General features: G+C 45.0%; 1 protein-coding gene across 1 annotated transcript; it reads right to left on the reverse strand.

Annotated features, from left to right (window-relative positions):
• LOC117005392 (ATP-binding cassette sub-family A member 10-like) lies at positions 1-26414 on the reverse strand. The gene is made up of 39 exons (XM_033076984.2): positions 26125-26414; positions 24345-24454; positions 23765-23975; positions 22785-22943; positions 22495-22595; positions 22050-22276; positions 21478-21616; positions 21025-21210; positions 19511-19658; positions 18910-19087; positions 18343-18401; positions 17855-17965; positions 17597-17772; positions 17211-17330; positions 16510-16648; positions 16318-16408; positions 15872-16011; positions 15172-15291; positions 13742-13937; positions 12512-12678; positions 11669-11796; positions 11203-11340; positions 10615-10728; positions 9973-10143; positions 9538-9648; positions 8768-8896; positions 7916-7984; positions 7477-7568; positions 6935-7055; positions 6525-6642; positions 5980-6071; positions 4946-5118; positions 3011-3086; positions 2718-2812; positions 2194-2313; positions 1947-2087; positions 1263-1342; positions 1127-1182; positions 1-538 (listed from the first exon to the last, which is right to left on the reverse strand). The coding sequence occupies exons 2-39, from the start codon at positions 24444-24446 to the stop codon at positions 440-442; spliced, it is 4893 nt and encodes a 1630-aa protein (XP_032932875.1). The 5' UTR covers positions 24447-24454; positions 26125-26414; the 3' UTR covers positions 1-439.
• Positions 26415-27930: the final 1516 nt, after the last annotated feature.

Here is a 27930-nt window from a genome sequence, read left to right on the forward strand (position 1 = left end):
GGGCTCCCCAGGTGAGGCAGATGAGGATGGAACTGCAGTTTCTACAGACATTTATTGGAAGGGTGTAAAAACAGAGTGCAAATTGCAGTAAGAACACATAGTCCCAGGCACTGGTGGGACAGGAACCCAGGAGGTGGCAGCGTGCCCAGATTCCCTGATGCACCCACATCCAGAGAGATCTGACCTCCAGAGATGGATCAGGACCCTTCTTCCTGCAAAGCTTTCAGTCCTTCTGCTTCATCCTGCCTGGCTTGACAAGAGCTGTCCCCAGAGCAGGAATTTTACCAACCAGCCTGGGAAGGGCAGCTTGGAGCAGGGCTGGGAGCCCTGCAGAGTGCAGCTGGAACATCTGGTCAGGGAGGAGCCTGTCCCCTCTCCTGGTGCACTGGCAGTAAATATGTGCAGTTTGGTTAATACTGAGCACTGCAGAAATGAAAATTTAACAGTCCTCCTGCTGCAGCTGCTTCCAGTCGAATGTCCCATCCAAAGTCAGATCGAAATTCTCCTTCTCCTGCTCTCGGGAGAGCTCCAGAAACACCTGCAAGGGGCAAATTAATGCTTGGGTTATTTCTCTGTGATGTTCCTTTGCAGGAGGCAAAGAGGAGGAGGTTTTTTGGGGGAGCAGGAGCTGAGCCCCCCGTGCTCTCTAGAGAAACCAGACAGACATCACCTCCCTGTAGGTATTTCCATAAAGGTTTTCCCCACTGATGGATTGATTTAAACATTCCTCATCTTTGCCACCAGCCTTGTGCAAGCAGCAATAAAATAAATTAGAATAGAATAGAATAGAATAGAATAGAATAGAATAGAATAGAATAGAATAGAATAGAATAGAATAGAATAGAATAGAATCAAATAATCTGCTGTTTCCATGCTTGGGTGTGCTGTGTGCCTTTCTCGACCAAGTTGGGTCTGGGACTTCCTCCAGACTTGTTCCCACCAGGCAAAATCCCAGCAGTAAAAAAACCCCAAACCATTTCCCACCACTTTACCAGCAGAGAACCCCTCACCCACCACTCTCAGGCAATTTTTTTGGTGGAGTTGCCTTTTGCAGCCTGGGTTTGGCTGCAGCTTTTGTCCCTGCTCCTGCCTTCACAGCACAAATCAAAATATCAAAGTCACCTGCCTGAGTCAGAGTGTTCAAGGAGAAGCTGTACTCCTCGAGGCTGCAGCTTTGTTTGGCTGTGGAGAAATGGGAAGGGGGTTGAAATGGAGCAGCTGCTGTTCTGCCTTTTCAAAAACTCTCCTGGCTTTGCTCTTACCTGCCTCTAGCTTGGAGAAGGACTGGGACAGGGGCAGTGCATCTTTCATTGGGACCTTGTAGACAAGCAAAGAGGGGAACCTTGGGGAAAGAGAAGAAAGGGTGATTTGTGCTCTGTGTTGGGTTCTGGGGTCAAATCTCTGTGGGATGTCCTGTGCTGGGAGCACAGGAGGGCTGGCTGTGCTGACACCATGGGATCAGATCCTGTGCAGGGAGCTGCTCATCCCTCTCCAATGAATTCTGTGTTTCCCCATCACACCAGGCACGTTTTCAGGGATGGGGCAGTGCTGAAACCTCATCCCATATTCTGAATTCTGTGTTTGCCCATCTCACCAGGCACGTTTTCAGGGACAGGGCAGTGTTAAAACCTCATCCCATATTCTGAATTCTGTGTTTTCCCATCACACCAGGCACGTTTTCAGGGATGTGGCAGTGTTAAAACCTCATCCCATATTCTGAATCCTGTGTTTCCCCATCACACCAGGCACGTTTTCAGGGATGAGGCAGGGCTGAAACCTCATCCCATATTCTGAATTCTGTTTGCCCATCACACCAGGCACATTTTCAGTGACAGGGCAGTGCTGAAACCTCATCTTATATTCTGAATTCTGTGTTTCCCCATCACACCAGGCATGTTTTCATGGATGGGGCAGTGTTAAAACCTCATCCCATATTTTATATTTACCTCTCCTGGCGGGCTGCACCCGGGAAAATCTTCAGAATCTCAGCGTGCAGCACATCAGTGCTCTCTGCATCCTTGACCTTGATCTCCAGGAGATATCCTTTGCCAAACTTGTTCTTCAGGTACTGGATGGAGCCGATGCACCTGCAGGGCAGGGAGGAGCAGAGATGAAATCATTGTCACCTCTGCCCCTTCCTGAGCAGGACAGCTGTGGTGAGGCTGGAGGAGCTCAGCTGGGGCTGTCACCCACCGGAGCTGGCCGGACACCAGGATGGCCACTCGGTCACACACGGCCTCTGCCTCCTCCATGCAGTGCGTGCTCAGGAGGGCTCCTGACTCCTGGGCTTTCAGGGCATCCCGGATTGTTCTCCTGAGCATCAGAGTGGGAAAAATTAGATAAAAGAAATTCTAACACTCCCTAGAAATGTTAACCATTATTCTTATATCTTTATGCATCCAAATGTCTTTCCCCTAAAATTAGAATAAAATTTTCACGTGCGGCAACTTCACATTAATTCTTTGAAATAATGACAAAAAAAATCTTTATGAATTCTCCCAAATCCCATTCAGGACTGCCCTAAATCTTGCAAAATGAATGAAGGTAAAATAGTTTTTGTTTCTCTTTGCTCATCCCTGAGTGAAAGAGAGACAAGAAGCGTATTTTCCAACAGAACCTTTGCAGTGTGGATGGGGTAAAACCCCTCTCAGGTCACTCCCAACATCTCCTTTTGTCTCCCCAGCCCTTGCCCACCCCGTGCTGGGGTTGCTGCTCACCAGACTCGGCGCTGCCCGTTGGGGTCCATGCCGGTGCAGGGCTCGTCCAGGAGCAGCACGGAGGGGTGGCCCAGCAGGGACAGTGCCACACACAGCTGGGACACGGAGAAGGGGCTCAGCCACAGCTCCTGCCCACACACAGCTCCTCGCTCACGGGAGCTCTGATTTGTGGGAAAGGTTTGGGGAAGGCTCGTTTCCACCACCCTGCCCAATGTGAGGCTCTGCCAGGTCACTCCACTCAGGATTTAATGCTTGAGCATCTCAGTGCCCATTATAGGTGACCCAAAACACACCTTTCTGGTTATCCCAGCTGGCAGTTTTCTGACTTTTTTGTTTAAGTAGTCTTGAAGCTGCAGAGCATTCGCAATTCTGCAGGGAAAACGAAAAAAAGAACATTTTTATTATTCCAAATCAATACTCTCATCAAGGGTTCCTGAAATGACAAGAAAAATGAACTTTTCTCCCCTTGCTCTTGACTCTGCTTGTTTTCATTAAACATTGATTGTGTTATTAAAATGTAAGTGACTGTTTGAAGCTGAGTGTACTGAATAAGCCACAAGCTCTTTTCTAAACCCAACAGCATTAGGAATCCATTCCCCCTCGCCAGTGCCAGCTCAGCACCCTTTCTTGTGGTGCCAAACTCTAACATCAGAGATTGCAGAAAAGCTGCCTAAAGATAACTCTCTTAAAAAGGCATTAGTGGCAGATTTAGTACAGTACAACATTATCCCCACCAAATGCACTCAGGAAAACTGGAGGTTTTCTTAAGGCACTCACTAAACCACAGCACTGGGCACAAAAGCACTTCTGCAGCTGAGTTTCCTGAGTTTCTTGCAAGGTTTCCTGTGGATGATACAATTCCTCCAAAGCCATCTTATAATAGATAAGGTATCCCAGATACCAAGACTGAGCCAAATTCCTTAAGAATTTGGTCACTCTCCTAACACCTTGGAAGATAATTGGTTCAAAATTAGTCTGTGTAATTGGTCAGTTCACCTTTAGAACTTCTCACTTAGATTGGATGCTGTTCTTTGTATAAACTTTTATTGGCTGTAGTTTCAATCCCCCCATAACCTATAAATATGATTGTCTGCCCTTTGTTCTGAGAGAATCCTGCTTGACCACCCTTCCCATGAAATAAAGATTCTTGTGGAGCACAAGCAAGGGCTCTGATCTTTCTCTGCTGGCTGATGTGAGCTCCTGAGAGATGGCTGATCCATATTTGCACTCTCAGCTCCTGGTAAAACAACTACCAGGGACAAAAAGAAAATTTACACAGGAGAGAAAATCCTGAATCCTCCATTTCCACAAATATTTCCTCTCTAGGATTTAAACTACCTTCTGTGTGCCCTTCTGAACTGGAAAGCTCTGCCTTAGCTAACATTTTTAACACACATTAAAAAACATTATTTTGAGATGCATTTTTTCTGACACACTTAGCATGAAATAAAGATTCTTGTGGAGCACATCAAGTAAGCTGATGTGAGCTCCTGAGAGATGGCTGATGGATATTAACACTCTCAACTCCTGGTGAAACAACTACCAGAGACAAAAAGAAAACTTACACAGGAGAGAAAGTCCTGAATCCTTCATTTTCACAAATATTTCCTCTCTAGGATTTAAACTACCTTCTGTGTGCCCTTCTGAACTGGAAAGCTCTGCCTTAGCTAACATTTTTAACACACATTAAAAAACATTATTTTGAGGTGCATTTTTTCTGACACCCTTGGCATGAAATAAAGATTCTTGTGGAACACATCAAGCAAGCTGATGTGAGCTCCTGAGAGATGGCTGATCCATATCAGCACTCTCAGCTCCTGGTGAAACAACTACCAGAGACAAAAAGAAAACTTACACAGGAGAGAAAATCCTGAATCCTCCATTTTCACAAATATTTCCTCTCTAGGATTTAAACTACCTTCTGTGTGCCCTTCTGAACTGGAAAGCTCTGCCTCAGCTAACATTTTTAACACACATTAAAAAACATTATTTTGAGGTGCATTTTTTCTGACACACTTGACATGAAATAAAGATTCTTGTGGAACACATCAAGCAAGCTGATGTGAGCTCCTGAGAGATGGCTGATCCATATCAGCACTCTCAGGTCATGGTAAAGCAACTACCAAGGAAAAAAACAAAATTTACAATTTTCTCTGTGAATTTTGAGTCTCTGCCCCCCTGCCTGTGCCTGGGGGTGGCACAGGGGCTGTCCCACCCTCCCCCTGTACCTGTGCACAGCAGCAGCCGTGTCCTCCTTGCGCAGCCCCTTGACGGCCGCGTAGAGCCGCAGGTGCTGCTGCGGGGTGAGCTCCAGCCACAGCGGGTTCTCCTGGGGACAGTACCCCAGGAATGCGGGAGCCTGCTCCTGGGAGCCTCCTCCATCTCCCCTCTTCATCAGCACCTGCACAACCAGGCTGGGAATTGTCTTCTCGCCCCTTGCTCGGTGCAAGGGGTGGTTCAGGGGAAGGTTGTGGGGTTTAGGGGAGGGAACCCACAGGGAGGGGGTGGTTTCACACTCTTCTTAAATCTGCTAGGGTTAAAAATGTTTCTAAAATCGTGGTAACTATATACAACAGATTCAGGGTTGGGTCTGGTAGGGCTGGGAAAGGGAACCAGGTCTGGGAATGAATGTTGGGCTTTGTCTTTATTGGATCATGTGAAACTGCACCTGAATAATCATCATGTGATAAATAATATGATTGTTACATGTAATAATTGTTTGGTAAATTGAATATATTATTGTTTGATCATAATAAGAATCATGAGAAGCAATGTAATTGAAACAAAATCATGAGAAAGGGGATTTTGGGGACCTGATGAAAATCACAGGAATCCATGCTTGGATGAGATCAATGTGCACAATAGAACAATATGGGTTTAGTAATTATTATATAGTTATGTAACAAAAAGGGTATAAAAACCTGTCCCTCTGGAATCCATGTGGAGTCAGATTTGGGTTTGTACCCCAACTCTTCAATAAAAGCCCCTGCACATGATCCTCCTGTGGTTATGTGTTTCTGTGCTAACATTTTGGCAATTAAATATGGCAATGAGGGCAGATTCAACAGCTTATCAGAAGTAGAACTCACCATCATCATCACCATCGTGTTATTAATACATTATTTAATTTAACAGCACCATGAACTCGATTAAAGCCCCAATCACTAACAATGCTCTGACAAAAACTGCAGCCTTGATAAAAATCACAGCTTAGCCCAGGTGCAAGGTTTGGATTTTTGTCAGGGATCCAGGTGTCTCCTACCTGCCCAGCAGTCAGGGCTGTCTCTCCAGTGATCATTTTGATAGTTGTGCTTTTCCCAGCCCCGTTGGGCCCCAGCAGTCCCAACACTTCTCCTGCAAGCAACACACAGAATTTCTTAGGACTATTCCCCATTCAAGAAATATATCATGCACAGTCCCACAAAGGAAAAAATAGAAAAAGCAGAATATTAATATCAAAGATCATATGAAATAAATGGTTTTATTGCATAAAATACATGCTCAGAGAAGCCATAAGATTTCCACTTAAACTGATGCTGTGAATTGTTCCCAGGAGCCACTGCTGAAGTGGTCCCCTCTCCCCAAGATCTTCATTTTATCTTTATTTTATCTTTATTTTATCTTTATTTTATCTTTATTTTATCTTTATTTTAGGTAATGGACAGTCACAGGTCATTAATAGGATGCACCATTAACACATCAAGCCCAGACTGAAGGTGTCAAATAGATTTGCTCAGGTAACTGAGAATGTGCAGGGAATTAACTCAGAGTTCAACACAGGTTTGGCAGAGCAGTCCCAGTTCTCACCTTTTTTAACACAGAAGGAAAGATTTTTGGTGGCCATTTTCTTCTTCTTCTTAAAAAAGGAGCCAGCTTGCTTTATTTTATATTCCTTGCACAGATTGCTGACTATAATGACTGATTTCTGAAAGTGAGGAGGAAGAAGCAAGATTAATTTATTATCTTGGACAGCACAAATCCTTCAGTTATATTTTTCCATTAAAAATGCAGAAAACCTCCTGATGTTTTATAGAATATGAGGTGCAACAGGACTCTTTATTGTCTGAGTTCCTCTTAAGAGCTTTCTCCTGGTGGAACCCCCACTTTTGGGATTTTGATTTTCCCAGGGAGAACAGAGGCAGAGCACTGAGCTGCAGTGGTTTGTGTTTTACCAGGTGGAAAATCAAACAAAACAAGAAGGAAAACACTCAGGGTACCTCCTCCTGGCCTGGAGCCACCACAGCATTTCTCACTGCTTCCCTTTCAGCTCTGACATCTTCATCCTCCTCCTCCAGCACCTTGGGGTGCTGCTGGCTGCTTTCTCTTCTTGGGGAAATCCTGAAAAAGCACCAGATTTACCTCAGGATTTTGTTCTTTACCTCTGTTCTCCACCAAAATATGAGTGAATTTCCAAGAGTGAATTTCCCTGGGATTGAATTTATAATATATTATAATGATTACTATCAATATCACCATCATTATTGATATTGTAGGGGATGATGATGATAATGATGATGTTTATAATCTTTGTTTTGTACCAAAAGAGAAGCTGGTACATCCCACAGCACAAACAACCTCCTGTGGAGGCACTAAATAACTTAAAAGCTGTTTTATATTATCACACCACTGCAGTATTTAAGGGACTTGAATTTAAGCAATTATTTAAACTTAAGTAATAAAAAATCACCACTTAAAAAAAACTAATTTAAAAAAGGGATGCAAATGCAATGATGTATTCAAGGAGAAGGTTTATACAAACCTAAATACTGGGTCCTCTCTCAGCACTGCTTTTCCATATTTCAACTCCAAAAAGCGCAGAAGAAGAATGAACACCACAGAATGGATGTAAGGCTGAAAAACAGAGGTTGCCACATCAACAACCTTGTTAAAAAGTACATGGGGAAAATAGAATATGTGGGGAAAAAAAATCACAAAATATGTGAAAATGGAGCATTGAAACTCAGGGTAATCAACACTGAGGGCAGAAAATCCCCAATTCATAAAATAAAAGGACACCATGAGGTGGTTTGGGCGTATTTAATTCTGCTTTCCCCATCTCAAAGGTGTGAAATTATTTTAGCACAGCAGGTAAAATGTCATCCAGACCCACCCAGACCCTCCTCCTGCTTCCTCATACCTCAGGAGGGGCTTTGGGAGACCCACATTCTAAATAAAATCAATGATAAATGTTTTCTTACTGCAAAGACAGCAAATATGACATGACTGCCTGAATCGTCAATGAATCTCTCACTGTCCTGCATGAAAATCTGTAAAGATAAAAAAAAAAAAAAAAACACTCAAAGAAGACATGTAACACCTTAGCATCATTCTGGTTAATGCAGTAATGTTCAAAAATGCTTTGAAAATCGCAGAACTTGTGATTTCCCCCAAATATTCAGCATACAGATGACCCCCAGATTTTGGTGATGTTACCCCAGATTTTTGGGGCAGTTACCCCCAGATTTTGGTGCAGTTACCCTCAAATTTTAGTGCAGTTACCACCAGATTTTAGTGCAGTTACCCCCAGGCTTTGGTGGAGTTACCCTCAGATTTTGGTGATGTTACCCCAGATTTTTGGTGGAGTTACCTCCAGATTTTGGTGCATTTACCCCCAGATTTTAGTGCAGTTATCCCCAAATTTAGTGTAGTTACCCTCAAATTTTGGTGCAGTTACCCTCAAATTTTAGTGTAGTTACCACCATATTTTAGTGCAGTTACCCCCAGGCTTTGGTGCAGTTACCCCCAGATTTTTGGGGCATTTACCCCCAGATTTTGGGGCATTTACCCCCAGATTTTGGTGCAGTTACCCCAGATTTTAGTGCAGTTATCCCCAAATTTAGTGTAGTTACCCTCAAATTTTGGTGCAGCTACCCTCAAATTTTAGTGTAGTTACCATCATATTTTAGTGCAGTTACCCCCAGATTTTTGGGGCATTTACCCCCAGATTTTTGGTGGTTATCCCCAGATTTTGGTGATGTTACCCCCAGATTTTGGTCACAAGGACCCAGGGCTGTGTTTTAGGCTCCTCCTTGCCCTGAAGCACCACTCACGTGCTTGGAGCTGAACACAAAACTCATCAGGGGGTACACGGGAACCAGGAGGCACAAAATGTAGATGGAGATGTTGGAGCTGTCCATGTGATCGACGATTCTCTCGATGAAAAAAGAAATAAAGGACACCTGAAAATAAAACAAGAGGGGAACTCAGCTGATGGGAAGGGTTACTCACTGCTCGTTAAAACTCTGTGAGTCTCCCTGCTGAATTTATGAATTTAAATTTCTGCTGAATTTATAAAAATGCACCAAAAAAAAAAAAAAAAAAGAGAAAGATGGAGGCAGAGAGGACTCAGGAGATCCTCAGCTGTCTCTGTCTGAGGGTTGGCTGCTGCTTTGGGCCAGCTGGGGACACTTCTTCCCAAGGACAGGGCTGCTTCAGGCAGGAAAATCAAACATTTTATAGCACATCCTGTTCATTCCCATCCCCATCCATGCCAATATTCCACCTCCCTCCAGGTCAGGCTTGGCTCATCAGTGTCTAGCCTGATGGCTCCTGTCTCAACACTTGACATCTCTTGGGTGTGGCGTGTCCAGCAGAGTGATAAATTCATTTTTTGCCACCAGTTCAGGCTGGATTCAGGTATTTCCCCATGCCACAGCAGGATTGTGGCAACAGAACATGGTGACAAAAATTTAATACAGAATTGGCTGCTATGAAATACACTCAGATTTATTCTCCACATCTCTGCTTGGTGTTTTGACATCTAGGTCAAGATCCAAAATGTCTGTAAACCCAGCAGAGCATTATCCAGCCGTGTGCTCACCACTATCAGGATGAAAGACCAAATATCACAGCTCCATCCTTTGCGAGAGTTGAAGGAGATCAGGTACACCAAGAGGACGAGGGAAATCCCATAACCCAACGTCCCTATGACCTGCAGGGAGAAAAGGCTTTTGTTGGAGAGAATGGAGTGAGGTCAACCACCAGAAACTCATCTGCAGCAATGGGGGCAGTGGAAATGATCACACAGCAACATCAGGGCATTTAGAAATTACTACAAATTTACTCTGAGGTGTAAAGGAATATATTAAGGCAAGAATTATTGCCTTTTATTTCCAGCTGGAGGAACCCAAAGGATAGGAGGTGAAACAAGAAGGTCAATAAAAGGACCAAGAGTGTTCCAGCACCATCTGCACCCACAGTGTCTCAGCCACACAAAATATTTCCCCCCAATCCCTTCCAAGCAAACCAGACCTACCAGCAAGAAGAATGTGCTGGCACTGCCAGAAATCTTGTTGCTTATGGCAAACTGGAGGCCAAACATGGAGAAGAACAGGATCCAGCAGAGTGGGATGTCCACCAGTGCCTGGCCACACCAGTAGGCTGAGGGGAAGAGCCCTGAGATCCTCAGCTGGGCACGAGCTCCTGCCTGGGAGGGCACAGTTTTAAAGGGTGGGTTATTGTCTGTGCCTGGTTGGCCAACTGCACCCGTGGGAATGGCCCCAGGAAATGAAAAGGGAATAAAATCTGTCACCATTGTGATTCTGGGGTAAAATTCAACCTCTTTTAATTTTTAAATTTTTAAATTTTTAATTTTTTTTATTTTTAATTTTTTTAATTTTTAATTTTTAATTTTTTAATTTTTTAATTTTTTAATTTTTTAATTTTTTAATTTTTAATTTTTTTAATTTTTAAATTTTTTTAAACCTTTTAATATTTTGTGTTGGTGGCAAAACTTCTCATGGACCAAAACATCCCCAAGCTGCCAATCAGAGAGCTGGACTCAGCTACCTCAGAGGTGATTTCCAACCTAAAGCACTCTGTACTCACACATCCTTCTGGCAGAGCAGTTGTAATCCCCCCTGCCCACCCCAAACCTGCTCCATTTCGGGGAATTCACCTTGCAATCCTGCGTGTAGCCCATGGCAAAGTGAGGAGGAAAACCAGGGAATAACAGCAGCATGTAAAAGAGGTAAAAGGCCATAAAAAAATCCCAGTACCCTGGATGAAACAGCTGAAAACACAAGAAAAAAGCATTTGTGGAAAATGTCAGCAATTCATTCTACCTTTCATCTTACTGCATTTCTCATGAATCACAGGGCACTATGAATAAAAAAAAAAGAGGGATTTGAACCCAGATTTTTGGAAGGTTTTCCCAAACCATGCAAAGAGCTTGCTGGTGAGGACAGATGGGTGGTGCAGGTCCCACTCCTCCATCCCAGATTTGTGAGGGGCTCTCCCATCAAATGATGAACCAAAGCTTGAAGAATGTGCTGGAAAGAATAAGGAACCTCCTGGAGAAACCTCCCAGCTCCCCTCTCCATGCAGCAGCCCTTGAATCCCACATGGGAAAAATCAGATCTGTTTTTCCTCAAGTCAAACGTGGTGGCTCCAGAGGCATTTACACATTCAGACAACCGTACAAACCCATTAAAACCTGATCAATTAGACCTTAAACAGTTTGCTGGCAGCTCCTGGCTTCACTTACAGAGAAGAAGGGGTGGCTCCAGACCTGGATGTGCCTGGTGGAGTTGAGGGTTCTCAGCAGGGCGTTGCTGATGATGTTCACCAGCACTGGGAAGCAGTTGATGGCCTCCAAGTGGCACAGCACAGTGAACCTGTAGCTCTGCAAAGAGCAGGAAAACAAGGTGAGAGCTCCTGGCCTTTCCCACCTGCAGGGAAGCATCAGGAAAGGAGCACACCAGGACTGAAATAGCTTTGCTTATGCCTTTTTGCTAAAAAAAACCAAATTATGAGGTGTTGGAAGTGCGTATTTTGAGATGGAAGGTCAGGGAGATAAATCTCCTCTAGCATGGGCTTCACTGCTCAAAACATTTCCTAATTTTCATACCAAAAGCCAACGGGGCCATCCCACAGGGAGAGCTGATGGAGGCACCTTGCTTAATTACACAATTGTTGTGAGGAAATTTGAGGGAGAGGAGAAAAATCCTCACCTGACCCTCTCGGGACACTTTTATAGCCCCATTGTGTTGGAGCTCCTCGGTGATATTTTCCTCCTCTGCTATTTCCACTGTAAGATCCTGGCTCTGGAGCACATGGATGAAGTCATCAATGCCTGTGCCTGGCGTGAGGACCAAAAAGAGAGGAATTACAACACTGGGAAACAAAAGAGGCTTTGATGATTTTGTTTTTATTTTTGTTTTTGAATCCATGACCACCAAACAAAAACAGAGGAAATCTAATAACTCTAGGCATCCGGCAGCACATGTGTGCTGGATCATTGCACGTTAGTTTTTGGGAAGTGAATGGATTTCAGTCTGAATTTTTGCACTGTCATTTTTTTCCCCTAACCTCTTCTGAAGTGCTACAAAATGAATTTTCCTTTGGGACCATCTGATGAAGATACCAGTGTCATTCTCTGGCTAAATAACCTGAAATGTCCACTCATGTGAATGTTGAAGGTAAAACTCTGGCAGCAGCCCATTAATTTGACTCAGCATGAGTGAGCCTGGAGTGTGGTGCCTGCTTTGAAAACCCTACACTCTCCTGCTTGGATGGAGACTTGGATTTGTGGCAGGGAGAGAGCCCTGTCCCCATCTTATCTCACCTGCCCTGGTACCCCTTTGCACATCTCATTTCTCACCAGCTGCTGAAGCTCAGCAGGTTTCCCCCCTTTAAAGACAATCCCTACCCTCCTCCCTCATTAGAATTTTAGCTTTCATTAAATGAAAACCTTCATCCCCCCTTGGATCCTCTACATCTCACCCATCTGCTCTGCCCTTTGGAGCAGCAGGATCCCAGAACTGGGGAGGATGATGAAAACTCCTTCCTCTCACCTGTGTGGTTGTAGACCAGGAGGGTGGTGGTCTCCAGGTAGGATCTCCTCCCCAGGGGCAAGAAGTACCGGGCAGGGGAGAGCTGCCAGGCACTCACACTCTGCCAGCCAGCCACCACGCACAGTTGCAACACCAGAGGAAGCAGAAAAACCACATAGAGCAGCAGACTGTGTCGAGAAAGAGAGGAATAAACACTCTGAAAAGAGGTGTTCAGCAGAAATGCGTTCGGAATGCATTTGTGTGTTGGGAATGGGGGGTGATATTCAGATTACTCAATGCTCTGTTAAAAACTTTTGGGAATTTCCATAGAATTATGGAATATCCTGACTTTGAAGGGATCCATAGTGATCATGGATCCAACCTGTGGCCTTGACACCCCAACAATCCCAGTCTGGGCATCCCTGGCAGCGCTGTCCAAACTCTCCTGGAGCTCTGGGGCTGTGCCCATTCCCTTGGGAGCCTGGGCAGTGCCCAGTACCCTCTGGGGGAAGAACCTTTTCCTAAAATCCAACCTAAACCTCCCCTGGCCCAGCTCCAGCCATTCTCTCAGGCCCTGTCACTGATGGTCAGAGAGAATTTTATTTCCAAACATCTCAAACCTTGATCATTCACCAAATGATTCAAAATATAGCAGGGAGAGAACCTCAGCTCCGGACTACTCAACTTTTCAGGGCTATGAAATGCCTTTCAGACTTCCACTAGAAACAAGGTTTCCATAAATCAGCATCTTCTAAACATTTTAGGGCTATAAAATGCCTTTCAGACTTCCTTTAGATACAAGTTTCTCAAAAATCAGCATCTTCCTTTAGTTCCTTGTGCCCCACCAGGAAACACCAGCTTGAACAGCAGGGCCAAATGAGTTCAAACACTGGCAACACGAAAGAAATTAAAAAAAAAAAAAAGCAGAGGGAGCCTGAAAGTACTCTCTGTGCACACTGACTTATTTTAAAACTTCCTCCATTTGATATAAAAGCAATTCTAAATGATTCTTTTCTTTGGAAAGAAAATGGATTTCTCTTGCATAAGTTATGAAAATGAAAATGCACAAAAGGGAGATTTTGTGTTTCTGGCATTGGAAACGAAAAATTTTTCCCCTTCTCTGAGTGCAGATGACCAAGTCAAACCTGACATCAGTTAATCCCAACTCACCGAAACGGGGGTGTGGAAATTGTCCCCCCTCTTTGGCGTGACCGAGCCCAGAGCTGCCGGAGAGAACCCTTCGGTACTCACATGGAGCGCAGGTTCTTCACGGAGCTCTTGATCTTCAGGAAGTGCACCCAGGCCATGGCAGAGCCCTGCTGCCTCCAGAGGGCCAGCCCCTGGCTCAGCGCCGTGCCAGGCTCCGCGAGCAGCACCGCGCGCATCCGCTCCTCCTCGGGGCTCCGCGCTCCTGCCGCTCCCCGCGACTCCCCAGGGACGGGACCAGCTGGGAGCGACATCGACACACCTGAGAGCATCCAGAGGAGGTAAAAAGGTGAGGGGTTTGGAGCACAAACCCACCAGGGAGGTGGGGTTGTTCAGCCTCAGGGGTGACCTTGGAACTGATCTCAGAAAAATGAGGGTTTTAGTTAAAAGTTAGTTGTTTACTAGAATTAATTTAAAAGGAAACGGATAGATAGGCATTGCTGAAAATAATTAGAAGTTAGAAGGAGAACGGGGCTGGAGGTAGTTTTCTGAAACTGAAATAATTGATGGCCTGTCATCTTATGTTTGCTCAGCTGTGATTACAATGGGAAAAGACAAAACTAGTAAGTGGACCCAAAGAAACACGAACAATGCAAACAGAAACCCATTCTTTGAAAAACTGGACTATCCCCAGAAATCATTTGTATTGTCATTGATATAAAAGGTCGAGAGTTCAGGGCGAGGAAGACTCACCTTACTTCCTCCTTTTAAGACCCCTCCCCACAAAAACTATCCCAGCCTTAATTCAAGAAGCCAACCACGCTGCTTAATGGCCATTCCAGCTAATTACCATGGGAAGCAGGGGATGGGAGGGGCTGGTATTATGAATATGTATTTGTTTGAACCTTTTGTCAATAAATAGACTCTGTGATCACCTGTAATTTTGCAGTGTGTGTTAGAGGGCTACCTCACACTGCTGCCCAGTGCTGAATAAACATTCACTTTCTGACTTTAAATTGTTAGAGAGTCTTTTGTCCATCACAGTTGAGTTTCGGTTCTAGACCAACACTCATATTTTGGTAAATCAACCTTATCACTCTCTACAGCTCCCTGGAAGGTTGTTGTGCTCAGGTGGGGTTGGTCTCTAAAGGCAGCACTGATGGAACAGGAGGACACACTTTTAAGTTGTGCCAAGGGAAATATAGGTTGGATATTGGGAAAGAGTTTTCCATGGAAAGAGTGATGAAGCACTGGAATGGTCTGCCTGGGGACGGTGGAATCACCATCCCTGGATGTGTTTAACCAAGACTGGATGTGGCACTTGGTGCCATGGTCTAGTTGAGATGTTGGGGCTGGACTCGATGACCTTGAAGGTCTCTTCCAACCCAAAATTCTGTGAATTCTGTGAATCTGCAGAGTTCCCATGTGCATGTTTAGGTCAAATTCCAGCTCCTAGGCTGGGATTTGTGAAACTTTAACCTTTGGAGGTTATGGCTGAGGAGCTGATGTCTTTGGGTGTGGATTGTGAATTTTACCTTCTGCATCAGCTGTGGCTTCTTCCTCCAGCCTCAGGAACACATCCTCCAGGGTGGTCATGCTGACTCCATAGTTGATAATTCCCTGCTCAGAGCAGCTGTCGAGGCCACTGAACAGATCTGCAGAGATAAAGAAAGCACAGAGATACAATAAGAGATATAAAATTAGCACAGAGACCACCCTGGTTCAGCTGAGCCAGCCTGACTGGAGCATCTCCCATGACAGAGAACTCAACAAAGCCATGAACTGCCAGGACTCAAAGATGTGGAGGAGCACAAAACTGCCAGAGCCATCCCTCATGGAAGCTGTTTCCCTGCTCAGCACCAACATTTCAGACTGTTTTCATTATCTGGGAGATGGTCAGGCTAAAGTGATAGGCACAGGTGGTGAGAAATGGGCATGGAGCAGCACAGGCTGTGTGGGGTTTTCTCTCATCTCTCTCTTCCCATTCAGCACAAAGAGAACTCCCAGTAACCCAGTTCAGCCTGCAGGGTTTGTCACTGCAAACAGCAGAAAAGCATTTGTTGCACAATATGATCTTAAATGTATGATAAAATTGTGGGGAAATCCCAAACTGTGATGGTTTACAAGTCCAGATGTGACTCCCCTAAAAAATCTCCCTTTGCATTTCTCCTTCCCTGCATTTGTCATTATTTTTTTTCTCTATGAATAATTCTCAATTATTTTCACATACATTACCTGGGAATTTATTCACATTTTCTAAGGGCAGTTTATATCTCAGTTCATATTGGGTGTGTCCTGACAAGGTGGCATTGGGGATGTACCCTTTCACCAGGGATGTCAGATTCTCCAGCTCACAGGACTCACTGACATGGATCCTGTTGTGTGGAAAAAAACACAGGCATTTAGGTTTGGAATAAAAACAACCCAAACCCACCCAGACAAACAACATCCACCATTTTATGGATGTATAAAAAGAAAACTCTGACATTCTTCATTCATTCATTCCCTATTCTGGATTAACTAACCCTAACCCTGAATCTAACTGTTGGTTCAGTTAATGGAGATGGATTTTAGTGCTGGTAATTTGTTTGTTTTGATGGCATCTGCTCTAGGGTTTCATTAATTCTGGTGTCCCCTTGTCCTTGCATGTTGCCAGGCATTTTTTGGGCTTAAGGAGATACCTTAAATGATAGCAAATCCCCCATTTTTTCTTCAGGAACAGAGAAGAGCCAACGCACTTCAGCCTCCCGTGCGAGATAAAAGCCTTGCGGTCTGGAGAAAGGAAAAGCCAAAGGAATTTCTAGCTCAGAGCAGTCATTGCCGTGTTTGGGGGCTTGCTCTGGGGTTACCCCACAGGGATGCTCTGTGCTCACCTGCCAGGATATCAGCCTCGTCCATGGACTGGGTGCTGAAGAGGATCACCCTGCCCAGGCGCTGCTCGCGCAGCAGGCTCCACACCTGGTGCCTGGAGAGAGGATCCAGCCCCGCCGTGGGCTCGTCCAGGAGCAAAACCTGCAGGGATGGAGTCAGACATTCCTCACTGTGCTTCTCTGGGGTTTGTGCTCTGCAGGTGACAGACCCTGCACATCTTTTGGACCCAGCAGTTCTGGGGGATGTGAGAGCCCAGTTCTCTTTCACCAGGCACTGACACAACCAGAGGACACAGACTCAAGTTGCGTCAAGGGAACATTAGGTTGGATATTAGGAAAAAGTTTTTCATGGGAAGAGTGGTAAAATACTGGAATGGTCTGCCTGGGGAGGTGATTTTAAAAAATCCTGGATGTGGCACTTGATCTAGTTGAGTTGTTAGGACATGGGTTGGACTCTCTGATCTTGAAGGTCTCTTCCAACCTGGTCATTCTGTGATTCTGTGAATTCAGGGAACTCTGCTTCAAAACTCACCTGGCAAGTTGGGTAATTAATTTCAAAAAAGAAAGAAATTATGACATTTATTCATTCAAATTATAAGCACTTTAAAGAAGTCTGAAATCCTAGAGCCAAATATACATCCAATATTTTAGTTATATTGGACTGGAATATCCCCAATATCACAGAGCCATGCCTGCTGCTTTACCTGGGGGTTTCCAAGCATGGCTATTCCAATGGACAACTTCCTTTTCTGCCCACCACTCAGTTTTTCAGCTTGAGTGTCTTGAATGTTGGTGATATCCAGCAGTTCCAGAATGTTCTGCACCTAAAACAGCACGAGGACATCCGTTCTCAGCAGCCATCGTGCTTCCATCCTTTATTAGGGTAGATTTAGATTTAAATTAGACACAGATTGGCATAGCCCTGGCACAGATTCCCAGAGTCTGTCTGCCCCTGGATCCCTGGAAGTGTCCAAGGTCAGGCTGGATGGGGTTTGGAGCTTCAATTTCCAGAAGATCCAGGTGGGATTTTTGAGCTTCCCAGCACAAATTCTTCTGCACCTCTGTGGAATGGTGGGGAACACACGCTCACCTCCTGCTCCACCTCATTGGGCTTGATGCCCTTGATTTCTGCGAAGGTTTTCAGGTTTTCTCTCACTGTCAAGACCTCAAAGTGCGAGTTGAACTGCGGGCAAACCCCCACCATGCCCCTGATCTCCTCCCTGTCTCCCATTTCAGAGATTTTGTAGTTGTAAATGGTGGCAGAGCCTGGGGATAAATGGGAAGGGGTGGAATGAGTTGATTTTTAGAGGTTTTGGATCAAGGCCACCCCATCCCAGCCTTCTCCTACCTTCTGAAGGGAAGCTGAGCCCACTGAGAACATTCAGCAGTGTTGTTTTTCCAGCCCCACTGTGGCCCAGCAAGGCAGTGATCTGACCCTCATAGATGTTTAAAGACAGGCCTAGAACACAAATAACATCAAGTCTGGGGAGAAATGAGGTTTGAATTGTCCCCACTCACTGTGGGGCAAGAGAAGGCAAAAAGTACAAGAATTAAGTGATAACAATTAGTCAAAAGAGTGGGGTAAAGCTCTGCAAACCTTGAACTAAAGGCATAAGGAGCTTATCTGTATTTAGCAGAAAAGACAGAAATGAAACAATTTTAAAAAAAATTAAAATCCTCTCTTTAGTCTTATTAAAACAAAATAGCAATCAGTCACATCAATTAATATTTCACATAAATTTTCAAGCAATGCAAGTGGATTTTTTTCATTGACTGACTGTTTGCACAATGGTGTTTCCTTGTCTTTAACAGGAACCAATCTCACAGCTGTCATACCTCTTAAAGCTTCTGTCTTCTTGTCCTTCTTCTTATAGACTTTTTTAATATTGTGGAGCCTAAGAGGAAGGTAAGGAGGTTCTTATTTGGGGATTTCTGTAAACGCTTCTCCCTGCTGCCCTCTTACATTTTTATGGACCTTAAGTTACCATGACAGAAATGGCATGAAAAAAATAAGGAGTGCTGGGAAACAAAGCTGAGATTCACTGGTTTGACAGATTTTGTAGCCAGGTATGAACATCACAACCTGGCACCAAAAATGAGGCACCAAGACTGGCAAAGACAAGGCCCAGCCCATTGCATCAGAGGACAGTTTTACAGGAAAAAAAAAAAAACAAACCAAACAAAAACCTGTTATTTTTCATATAAATTTACCTAAATTTCATCATTAGTGACCAGCCTGAATTATTTTTTTATCTCTAATTTTTCCCTGTGAAACATTTATATCTCTAATTTTTTCCCTGTGAAACATTTTTATCTCTCATTTTTCCCTGTGAAACAAAATGTTTTGCTGATGGAAGGAGTGGGGAGCACCAAACCAGCACAAGCCATTCCTTCTCTCCTCACCTGATGGCCTCTTTCCCCAGGAACTCGGGGGGCACAGGCTCCACATCATCCCCAAGCAGCTCCTCAGGGTTTGCTGTGGCTCTGGGCATGTCCCTGGTGGAGCCCCTCCTCATCCTCATCCTCATCCAGTACGAGGCCTTCAGGCAGAACAGGGGAGGGTCTGGGATCCCAAATTTGCCTGTCAGGAAAGCAAAAAGATGTCCTGTCATTAACCAAAGGCACAGCCAGGACACCATCCCAGAATAAACTTTTAGGGGTTTCAAATAAGTACAAAATTGCTGCTTTTTCCAGTCAAAACCTCCAGGTTTGGAGCAAAGGAGACAAGAAGGTTGGATTCAGGGATTTATGGAATGAATTCAATTTTTGTGAATGAATTAAAGTATTGTCCTACACGTTATTACACTATAATCTCATAATTAGAAGAAAAAAAATTAAATACTTTGTTGTCACAGGTGTGTGCCAGAAACAGAAAAATCACTCCATGACATAATAAATTTCTTTTAGTCCAAACCTTATTTTGGTTGTGCCCAAGAAAGGAGCAGCCCATTACTTCCTTGATATACCCCATCCATCCTTGTAAATACAAATAAATCATTCCCACCTGGCAGAATTTTGTCGAAATACAGAGCCAGCACCATGTACAAGGCTGAGTCAAACACCAGCAGTATGTATGTTGAAAATAAAAAGTGTGCTTCCTCCATAAGGTTGGAAAAGGAGAAACCTATTTCATATTTCTCTAAATCGAAAATCTGAAATAAAAGAGAAAGAAGAATAAATTTCAGGCTGGAAAAATCTGCACATGCCACGGATGCAACTCTCATCACCAGTACTGAGCAGCTGTTATTTTCTTTCTAAAGTGGAAGGGAAATTAATTTACCCCACGCACAGATCTTCATGCTTTAATCCAGAATTTTCCAGAACAACCCAGAAACAGAAAGATCTGAATTTTAGAGGCAATCAATTCAAAACACCTGATATTGGCACCCTCGATGTGACAGTCACGACAAAAAAAAGTTATAATTCATAATGATAATTTATAATGATTGATTTAACCATATGGGGACCTGTAGGAAGTGCAGGACAGAAAGTTCCCAAGGCCTTGAGCACACAGACAGAGAAGGATCCAAGGTTTGACCTAAGACCTTGCAGAGGGCTTGGAGAATTAGAGCATTGAAAGTAAAATCGACATAAAACAAGAACGTAAGTTTGTAGTTTAAGCAGGAATATGTTTTAGGTAAACAGAAATATGTGTTATGTAAGGAAAGCAATATGTTCTAAAGTTTAGCTGTTATAAAGTTAGAAGTTTAAGATGTATCAATGTAAGTTTATGAAGTGTTACATTATTGGTTAAAAAACAACTCATTGTGGTAAAACCATGAAAGAAAAAGCAATTAATGATTGGTGTAAGACACTAGCAAACTTTGTAAAAGTATTGGATTGGCTAAACAACTAAAATCAGTGAGAATTAGATTGGTTTCTGATGTTATGGCTTTGGATCTAACACCTCCAATGCCTCACCCTTCCATGAGACATAAAAGCAATAAACCATTTTTTGCATCTCTCAGTTGTGCCATTTCTCATAAAAATTATCCTGAGAGCGAATTAACAAAGTCACTCCCTTTTTTTCTGCTGGTGCAGAAATCTCCTCTCTCAGGCAGATTTTTTAATATGTATCAAGAAACCAAATATTAGATTACCAGAGCTAGAAAGAGCTCTGGTAATGCAGGGATTTATCCAGGGTGGGGATGGAGCAAGGGCAGGGATGCAGAGGGGTTGGCACAGGAGGACTGGGCAGCCAAGGATGCTGTCCCTGACATTCCCAAGGATAATGGGGCTGTTGTGTGCAGGGATGGGGCTTCCTCGGGGTCCTGTGGAAGCTGCAGGTGTGCACAGCAGCAGGTTTTTGTGTGCCAAGGATCCTGCTTGTCTCTACATCACTCTGTTTTTAAAGCAGGGCAATGGGATGGAGGCGTTGGAGCCCAGCACAGCTCACTGGGGTTTCAAACAGGCTGTGGAGAGGAAGGGAAAACGCCTGGATGGTTCACAGCTGGATTTCTGAGCCAAGGGCAGGAGTTTCTGAGCCTTTCTCCACCTGCAGGGGTGGTGGCCCCGTACCTTGGCGATGCCAGTGTTGAATGCAAAAGGACACAGGAGACCAAGAAACCACTTCAGGGGGTCGGGCACCTCTTCTATCAGCACTGCCAGGCTCAGGAACCCGAAGATAAAGATGATGAGGAAGCTCATGGAGCTGGCAAGCTTGGAGGTCTTTAGGAGGGAGCAGAGCATGAAAACCAGGTGGATCTGTAAGAACAGAACTTTCCTTCAGCCACTGGAGGAAATAAACACCCTTAACAGCAGCACTCCCATTTGCCAGGCACCAGGAATAATAAAATCCACTAAAGCCCTGCTCAGTGGGTTGATCTGGGCAGGCTGCAAATCAAAAAAAAAGCCACAGATGTTTCAGCCAGGACCACAAAGGTCTGCAAAAGGCTCTGGAGCGATGCTCAGGCTCATCAGCAGGGTAATAAATCATGTGGGGAGGAAATGTGGCTTTACAGGCTGACTTACACAGGCCAGGCCATAGAGGAAGAAGAGGAGTGAGACTGCAGGGAAGCTGCTGGTGTAGAAGGGCTCCCTCAGCACCAGGGCTGTCAGCAGGCACGAGAAGATCAGCACGTACACGGAGTACAGCAGGCTCCAGGACAGCCTGGGGAGGGAAAGCTGCCGTTAACAGCTCTGCTTACAGCTTCATCTGCACCTCATAACTGTTCAAATTTAAGTGTTGAATTATTTCCTGTGGCTGTAATCTCTTTTTCACATCCTCAGGTGCTCCAGCTTAGGAGGGGATACCCCAGGGAGCAGGGGACACCACTGCCATGCTCAACCCTCTGGCTGAGAAACTGCACAAAACAGTGATCAGCAGCATCAATTAATATTTGACATAACTTTTCAAGAAATGCAGTTTTATTAATTGACTGACCTAAATGTTTGCACAACGGTGTTTCCTTTCTTTACCAGGAATCCATCTCACAGCTTTGCTGGAGAAAAGTTATGAACCCACTAAACTCATTAATTGCCTTCTCAAGTGCCCAGGAACAGACTGATTTTGGCAAACATATTCTGTTTTAAAAAGAGCTCACCAAAATGAAATGTCCTGCAGCCCCATGGTCTTCATCAGAACTTTGAGCTGCTTCTTTTCTCGTGTGACATTCCTTGATAAGAAATACATGAAGGGCAAGAAGCACATCACAATAACAGCCATGAAGTAGCAGTACTCCAGGCTGATGGAGAAGAGGGTGCTCTGGGACTTCATCCTGACCCCAGCAATGGATTTCATTTCTTCCCAAACAGAATGATTTGTCACCATCTAAAGGAATGCAAGGTCAATAGATCAGAGTTTTGCTCATTTTCTGCAGTGAGATGCATTTATACAAGGAATGTTCTGCTTCATCCTCCCTGGATTAACTTTTTAAAGCAGCTTTATTTTCTGACAAATCCATCCCTTGCTATTCCCACAGCAGAGTTCGCCTTTCCTATATTATATTTAAAATAAAATTACTCCATTGGTTCCCAAATTGGCTTTACCTCTATAATGGCAGCATCAATGCTGGACTGCAGGGACAGGAAGCCTTTGTACCAGTACTTTGGGCTGTCACAGTACTCCCAGGAGAACTCATGGCAGCTGTCTGCAAGGCAATGAGAATTAATTAATTTTCACTATTAAATGGACTGACAAGTCCACTGGCACTTTGGGAAACTCTTCAACTCTTGGACAGAGACAAGAAAAAGTCCCCCAAAACACCCAAACCCACAATTTATTCCATCACTTAACAAATATGGAATAATCCCACCCTGAAATTCCCATTTTGTATTACCTATGTATCCAATGACTTCATTGGGAATTACCACGTTGGGGGAAGGAAACCTGAGGTGGTAGGAGAAGTTGTCCTTAAACACAACTCCTATCATTTCTGGATTTGAAATCCAGGCTTTCTCCATGGCTCTCTCATCATCCACTTCTTCTAGTTTTATACCTGTGGAGTGTCAGAAAAACATTGCCATGAGATTTTGTGGGTCTGGAAATGTGTCCACAGGCACTGAGGGAATGTTCTGATTTCTTAGCACTGCAACTCCTCCTTTTCCAGTTCTCATTGGCCAGGAAAGCAGCTCTAAATACTTCATACTTTACCAGCTGAGAAGAAATGCACCACAAAAGAATGTTTTAAAATGTGTGTTAAAAATATTAGCTAAGGCAGAGCTTTCCAGTTCAGAAGGGCACACAGAAGGTAGTTTAAATCCTAGAGAGAAAATATTTGTGAAAATGGAGGATTCAGGATTTTCTCTCCTGTGTAAATTTTCTTTTTGTCCCTGGTAGTTGTTTTAGCAGGAGCTGAGAGTGCAAATATGGATCAGCCATCTCTCAGGAGCTCACATCAGCCAGCAGAGAAAGACCTGAGCCTTGCTTGTGTTCCACAAGAATCTTTATTTCATGGGAAGGGTGGTCAAGCAGGATTCTCTAAAAGGCAGACAGCTATATTTATAGGTTCAGGGGGGATTGAAACTACAACCAATAAAAGTTTATACAAAGAACAGCATCCAATCTAAGTGAGAAGTTCTAAAGGTGAACTAACCAATCAAAACTAATTCCTAACCAATTATCTCCCAAAGTGTTTGAGAGTGACCAAATTCTTAAGGAATTTGTCTCAGCCTTGGTATCTAGGATACCTTATCTATTATAGCAAGTTCCAGGGGAAGATGGCTTTGGAGGAATTGTATCATCCATACCGCTACAACACAACGCACGCACAGCGGGTTAAACAATGACAAAATTCCACGTTTAAAACGCAAAACCCACCCGTGAGGACAGAGCTGGAGGCCACTCTGCTCATGATGCGCCTGGTGGCGGCGGTGACGGGGGTGAAGGTGACGGTGACCCCGGTGGCATTGAAGGCAGGGTCATCCAGGTGGCCCAGGGGGCTGAAGGGCACCTCGGGGTGGTGGCTCTGCAGCATGAGCGAGGACACCATGAGCACCAGGGGCAGGAAGAGCAGGGACAGAATCCACTCCTGCAGCAGGGAGAGCAGGGAGGAGAAACTCATGGCAGCACAAAAAAGGGATTGAAAGAGGAATTCAGTCTCTGTGGGGTTAAAATAGCAATAAGAGGAACTCAGTCACACCCATTTCTGAGGTATGAGTGAAGAGATTCTGAATTGTGGCCATCACCTGCTCCCAGAGCCCTCTATCCATTTGTCACCAATAAAATATCACCATTTAAAAAAAAATCCAACTCTCCAAGTGTTCATTGCCAGCCAGGCTTCTCAAAAGTGCTTTAAATTCTAATTTTACCCAAAGAAGTTGGTGTCTGGGGGCAGGCAGGGATTGGCCACTCTCAGTAGTTAGCTATTATTTTGGTTTTATGTTAAATTTTTTCTTACCTGAAAGCTCTGCATCTTCATCCTCCACTTGATCAGGACATTTTTCCACAAGAGAATTTTAGTTTGCTGGAATACACTCATATTCCTCTGGACTGTCTTCATCTTCGAACCTAGAGACAATTTCTTTTTGAAAATTGTTTTCAAATACAACAAAAGCCAAACCAGCAGCAGCTGGTTTTATTTGCAGAGTCCTTGCAGATGTGCAGTGAAACTTTTTCTCCCTTACAGCAAGAATGAGCTGAAGAAATTCAGATGTTGTGAGCTGAGCACAACCACCCCCGCAGTGCAGGGTCCAGGAGACCTCATCACCCTGAGCACACTCCAGCCCTCACAGCTCAGCAGCAAACCCGGATAAAAACCAGAATTTCAGGCTTCCATGCTGCAGCATGGGGAGTTTGGGAGGAGTTATTGATGAAATGAAAAAGGGACTATCACGTTACATGACCTAATCTGCTTGGGTGGGCTCCATATCCAAGAAACAACAACAATAGAGTCAATTAAAATCCCTAAAATCCTTTTGCTTGCCATTCTAATGTGCTATAGGCTCGGCTCCAAGAGGTGTTGAGAAACTCCTGGCTGTGCTGTGAGCTGAGCTCGTGGAAAACAGCATCTGCTGAAGGAAACTGGGAGCCATGAGAGAACAATTCTTGGAAATGTGTGGGAGAGATGTCATTGGCAGGTTATTAATGAAAAATGAGAGAAAAACTGAGTAGCCACGAGCATTCACTGATGTGTTAATTCAACAGGCAGGGCAGAACTCTCAAAATGACATGGTCAGACCCAAACAAGGATTATTCTGCCTGGTTAATGCTGGTGGTGGGAAGGAAATGAAGCATAAATTTGACTGTCAGATTTTTGCAGATGAGATGTGCTCATTAACCATCCATAAAACAACCATGAGGATCTCTCATGAGCAAAAGGATTCAGCATCTCTGTGTAAAAGAGCTCTGCTCACATGGCCAAACTGCTCTGCTGTCACATCTGCAGCTAAAATCTGCTTTTAAACAAAATCCTGATCTTCTCTAAGTGACTCTCAGGTAGAACAATCAGAGCTTTTACAGACTTTTAATCTTTTTACATCTTTTTAATCCCTTCACACCTTCCTGTCCTGTTCCCCTGGGGGACGATGCCTCGTGGTGCTGACAGACAAGACAGAGTTTATCTTCCTCCAGATATTTCTATTCAGACCCCAGGGGCTGAGTCTCAGTGTGACGAGACAGCAGGCACTGGAATGCTGGAAAAGCAGCTGCAATAAATGCAATAAACACCTGCCCTGGCTTTTGCCATCATCTCTAAACAGAATTTTTTTTCCTCAGTGATGATCTCGCTAAACCCAGGTGTATAAAAGTTTGAATTGAGTCTGTGTAATAACCTCTGGACTTCCTTGAATTAACTGTTGATTTAGATTTGCTATTATTATTAGCTTACACTGGAGGTAAAGAGAGAAATCTGCTCCTCGTATGCCCTGGATCACTTAAAACACTGAGCTGATTCCTTGCAGTGCTGAGAAACACTGGAAATAAACCTCTGCCTTAAGCTGAGCTCCATTTGTGAGTTATTTCACCTCAAAGCAAGGTTTAAAAGACTCTATTGCCTTTAAACACCCCTAAGTTTAATCAAAGTTTAACTCAATTTATTAGGAAGATGCCCCATGCCCCACCCACACATTTGTACCCTGACCCAATGTCATTAACACCATTATAATTTATAATACTGGGTGGGTTCATACCTTCAAAATACCATTTTTAATTTAGGCTTAGGAAGGGTGCTTAAGCCTTACCTGAGCAGGAAGGTTTGAGAGGAGCCCAGAGCTGGTCCTGGAGGAGCAGAGATGCTGAGCTGAGCCTTGCTGGGATGGACTGGCTGCCTGTCCCACAGACTCCAGCTCTGCTTTGTCGTTTTTCACCCCCTCAGGCACTTCTGCAAAAGAAATTCCTCACACCATGGCTTCTTCTTTTTCCTGGCTTCCTTCCCCTTCCTCCCTGGCAGAGCTCCAGCTTTATTTGTGTCAGAAAAAGCAAAGAGAGCACATCGCTGTTGAGGCGCTGGGGTGTGTTGTCCAAAAAGTTAACTCGGGACATTCTTGAGTCGTGGCCAGGAGAAGGAAAACAAGCCCCAGAACAAACCACACAAAAATCCTTTCTCTGGCAAACTCTGCTGTGTTTCTCAGGGCAGCAAGAGGGGCTGAAGTCAACAGGGATGTCACAGCCCAGGCAGGGGAGGACAAGAGGTAACAAACTCTGCCTGTGGCATCAGGAGCAGCAGAGGAGCGCTGCCTCCTGGACAGCAACAGTTCTTCCAGCTAAAAAACATCCTGGAAACGTTGGGATAAACTTCTCCCAACTCTGCACTTCTGAAGGGGATGGGTTTGGTTTCATCCCAGGTTGTGGAGCTGGATTTGCTTCCTTCTGCTCTGCCTAGCAGGGAAAAACCATCCCTAAGATCTAAATCCCACTCAGATGCTGCACAGCAGAGGTGCAGTGAGACAGGGCAGGGATGAAGTTCAAACCTGTTCCCAGAACATCTCCTGGCTGTCCAAACCAACCCTAAGGTGAAGAGGTGGAGATGCCAGGTGCCAGGCAGTGAATCTCATCTCCTCCCTGCCCAGCTCCTTGGCAGAGCCCTGATGTTGGGAGATCCAGGTGGAAACAGCTCCAGGGGTGTGGGTGCTGCTCTGGGGCTTCTCCATCCGTGAGCCACGGCAGCCACCTGCTGGCACCTGCTGGCCCACATCCCTGCCTGCACTGCCCAGACAACATCCCTAAATCCTGCCTAAATCCTGCAGGATTCTCCCTGCTCCTGTCCCAGCCCAGCACCAACCTGTCTGCACCCCCTGAATCACCCACAGCAGCCAGGACAGCTCAGGGCATGGGTGAGGGTCCTGCTGTGCCCATCCCAGGGGATGGAACTGCCCCAGGGGATGGGTGAGGGTCCTGCTGTGCCCATCCCAGGGGATGGGTGAGGGTCCTGCTGTGTCCATCCCAGGGCATGGCACTGCCCCAGGAGATGGGTGAGGGTCCTGCTGTGCCCATCCCAGGGGATGGCACTGCCCCAGGAGATGAGTGACGGTCCTGCTGTGCCCATCCCAGGCATGGCATTGCCCCAGGGGATGGGTGAGGGTCCTGCTGTGTCCATCCCAGGGGATGGGTGAGGGTCCTGCTTTGCCCATCCCAGGGGATGGCACAGCCCTGGCCTCCAGTGGGTCCAGCCCAGCCTTTGCCAAAGGGTGCTGGGGAACAGGGCAACAGAAAGGGGAAACACCTGGATGCAGGGAGTTCCTGTTTTATTTAGTTTATTTTTTTTTAATTTGCTTTTAACTCTACCCTGGCAGGTGGATATCCAAGAGGAGATGCTGATCTGCCCAGACAGGGTCAGGGTGCTGGTGCTTGCCCCCAGCTCCCCATCAGTTGCCCCATCCATCCCAGGCACAGGGATGGGTGCTGGTGAGGAGCCCCTCCCTTCCCAACGACCAAAGCCCTCCTTCAGCACTGTTCTGACTCAAAGCACACCTTCTTTTGACTCTAAATAATAACTGGGGTTTATAGATGATGATACAAGAGCTGCCAGTTTTCATTACATTTATCCA

The sequence above is a fragment of the Catharus ustulatus genome, chromosome 20 (genome assembly GCF_009819885.2).
Source record: "Catharus ustulatus isolate bCatUst1 chromosome 20, bCatUst1.pri.v2, whole genome shotgun sequence".
NCBI lineage: Eukaryota > Metazoa > Chordata > Aves > Passeriformes > Turdidae > Catharus > Catharus ustulatus.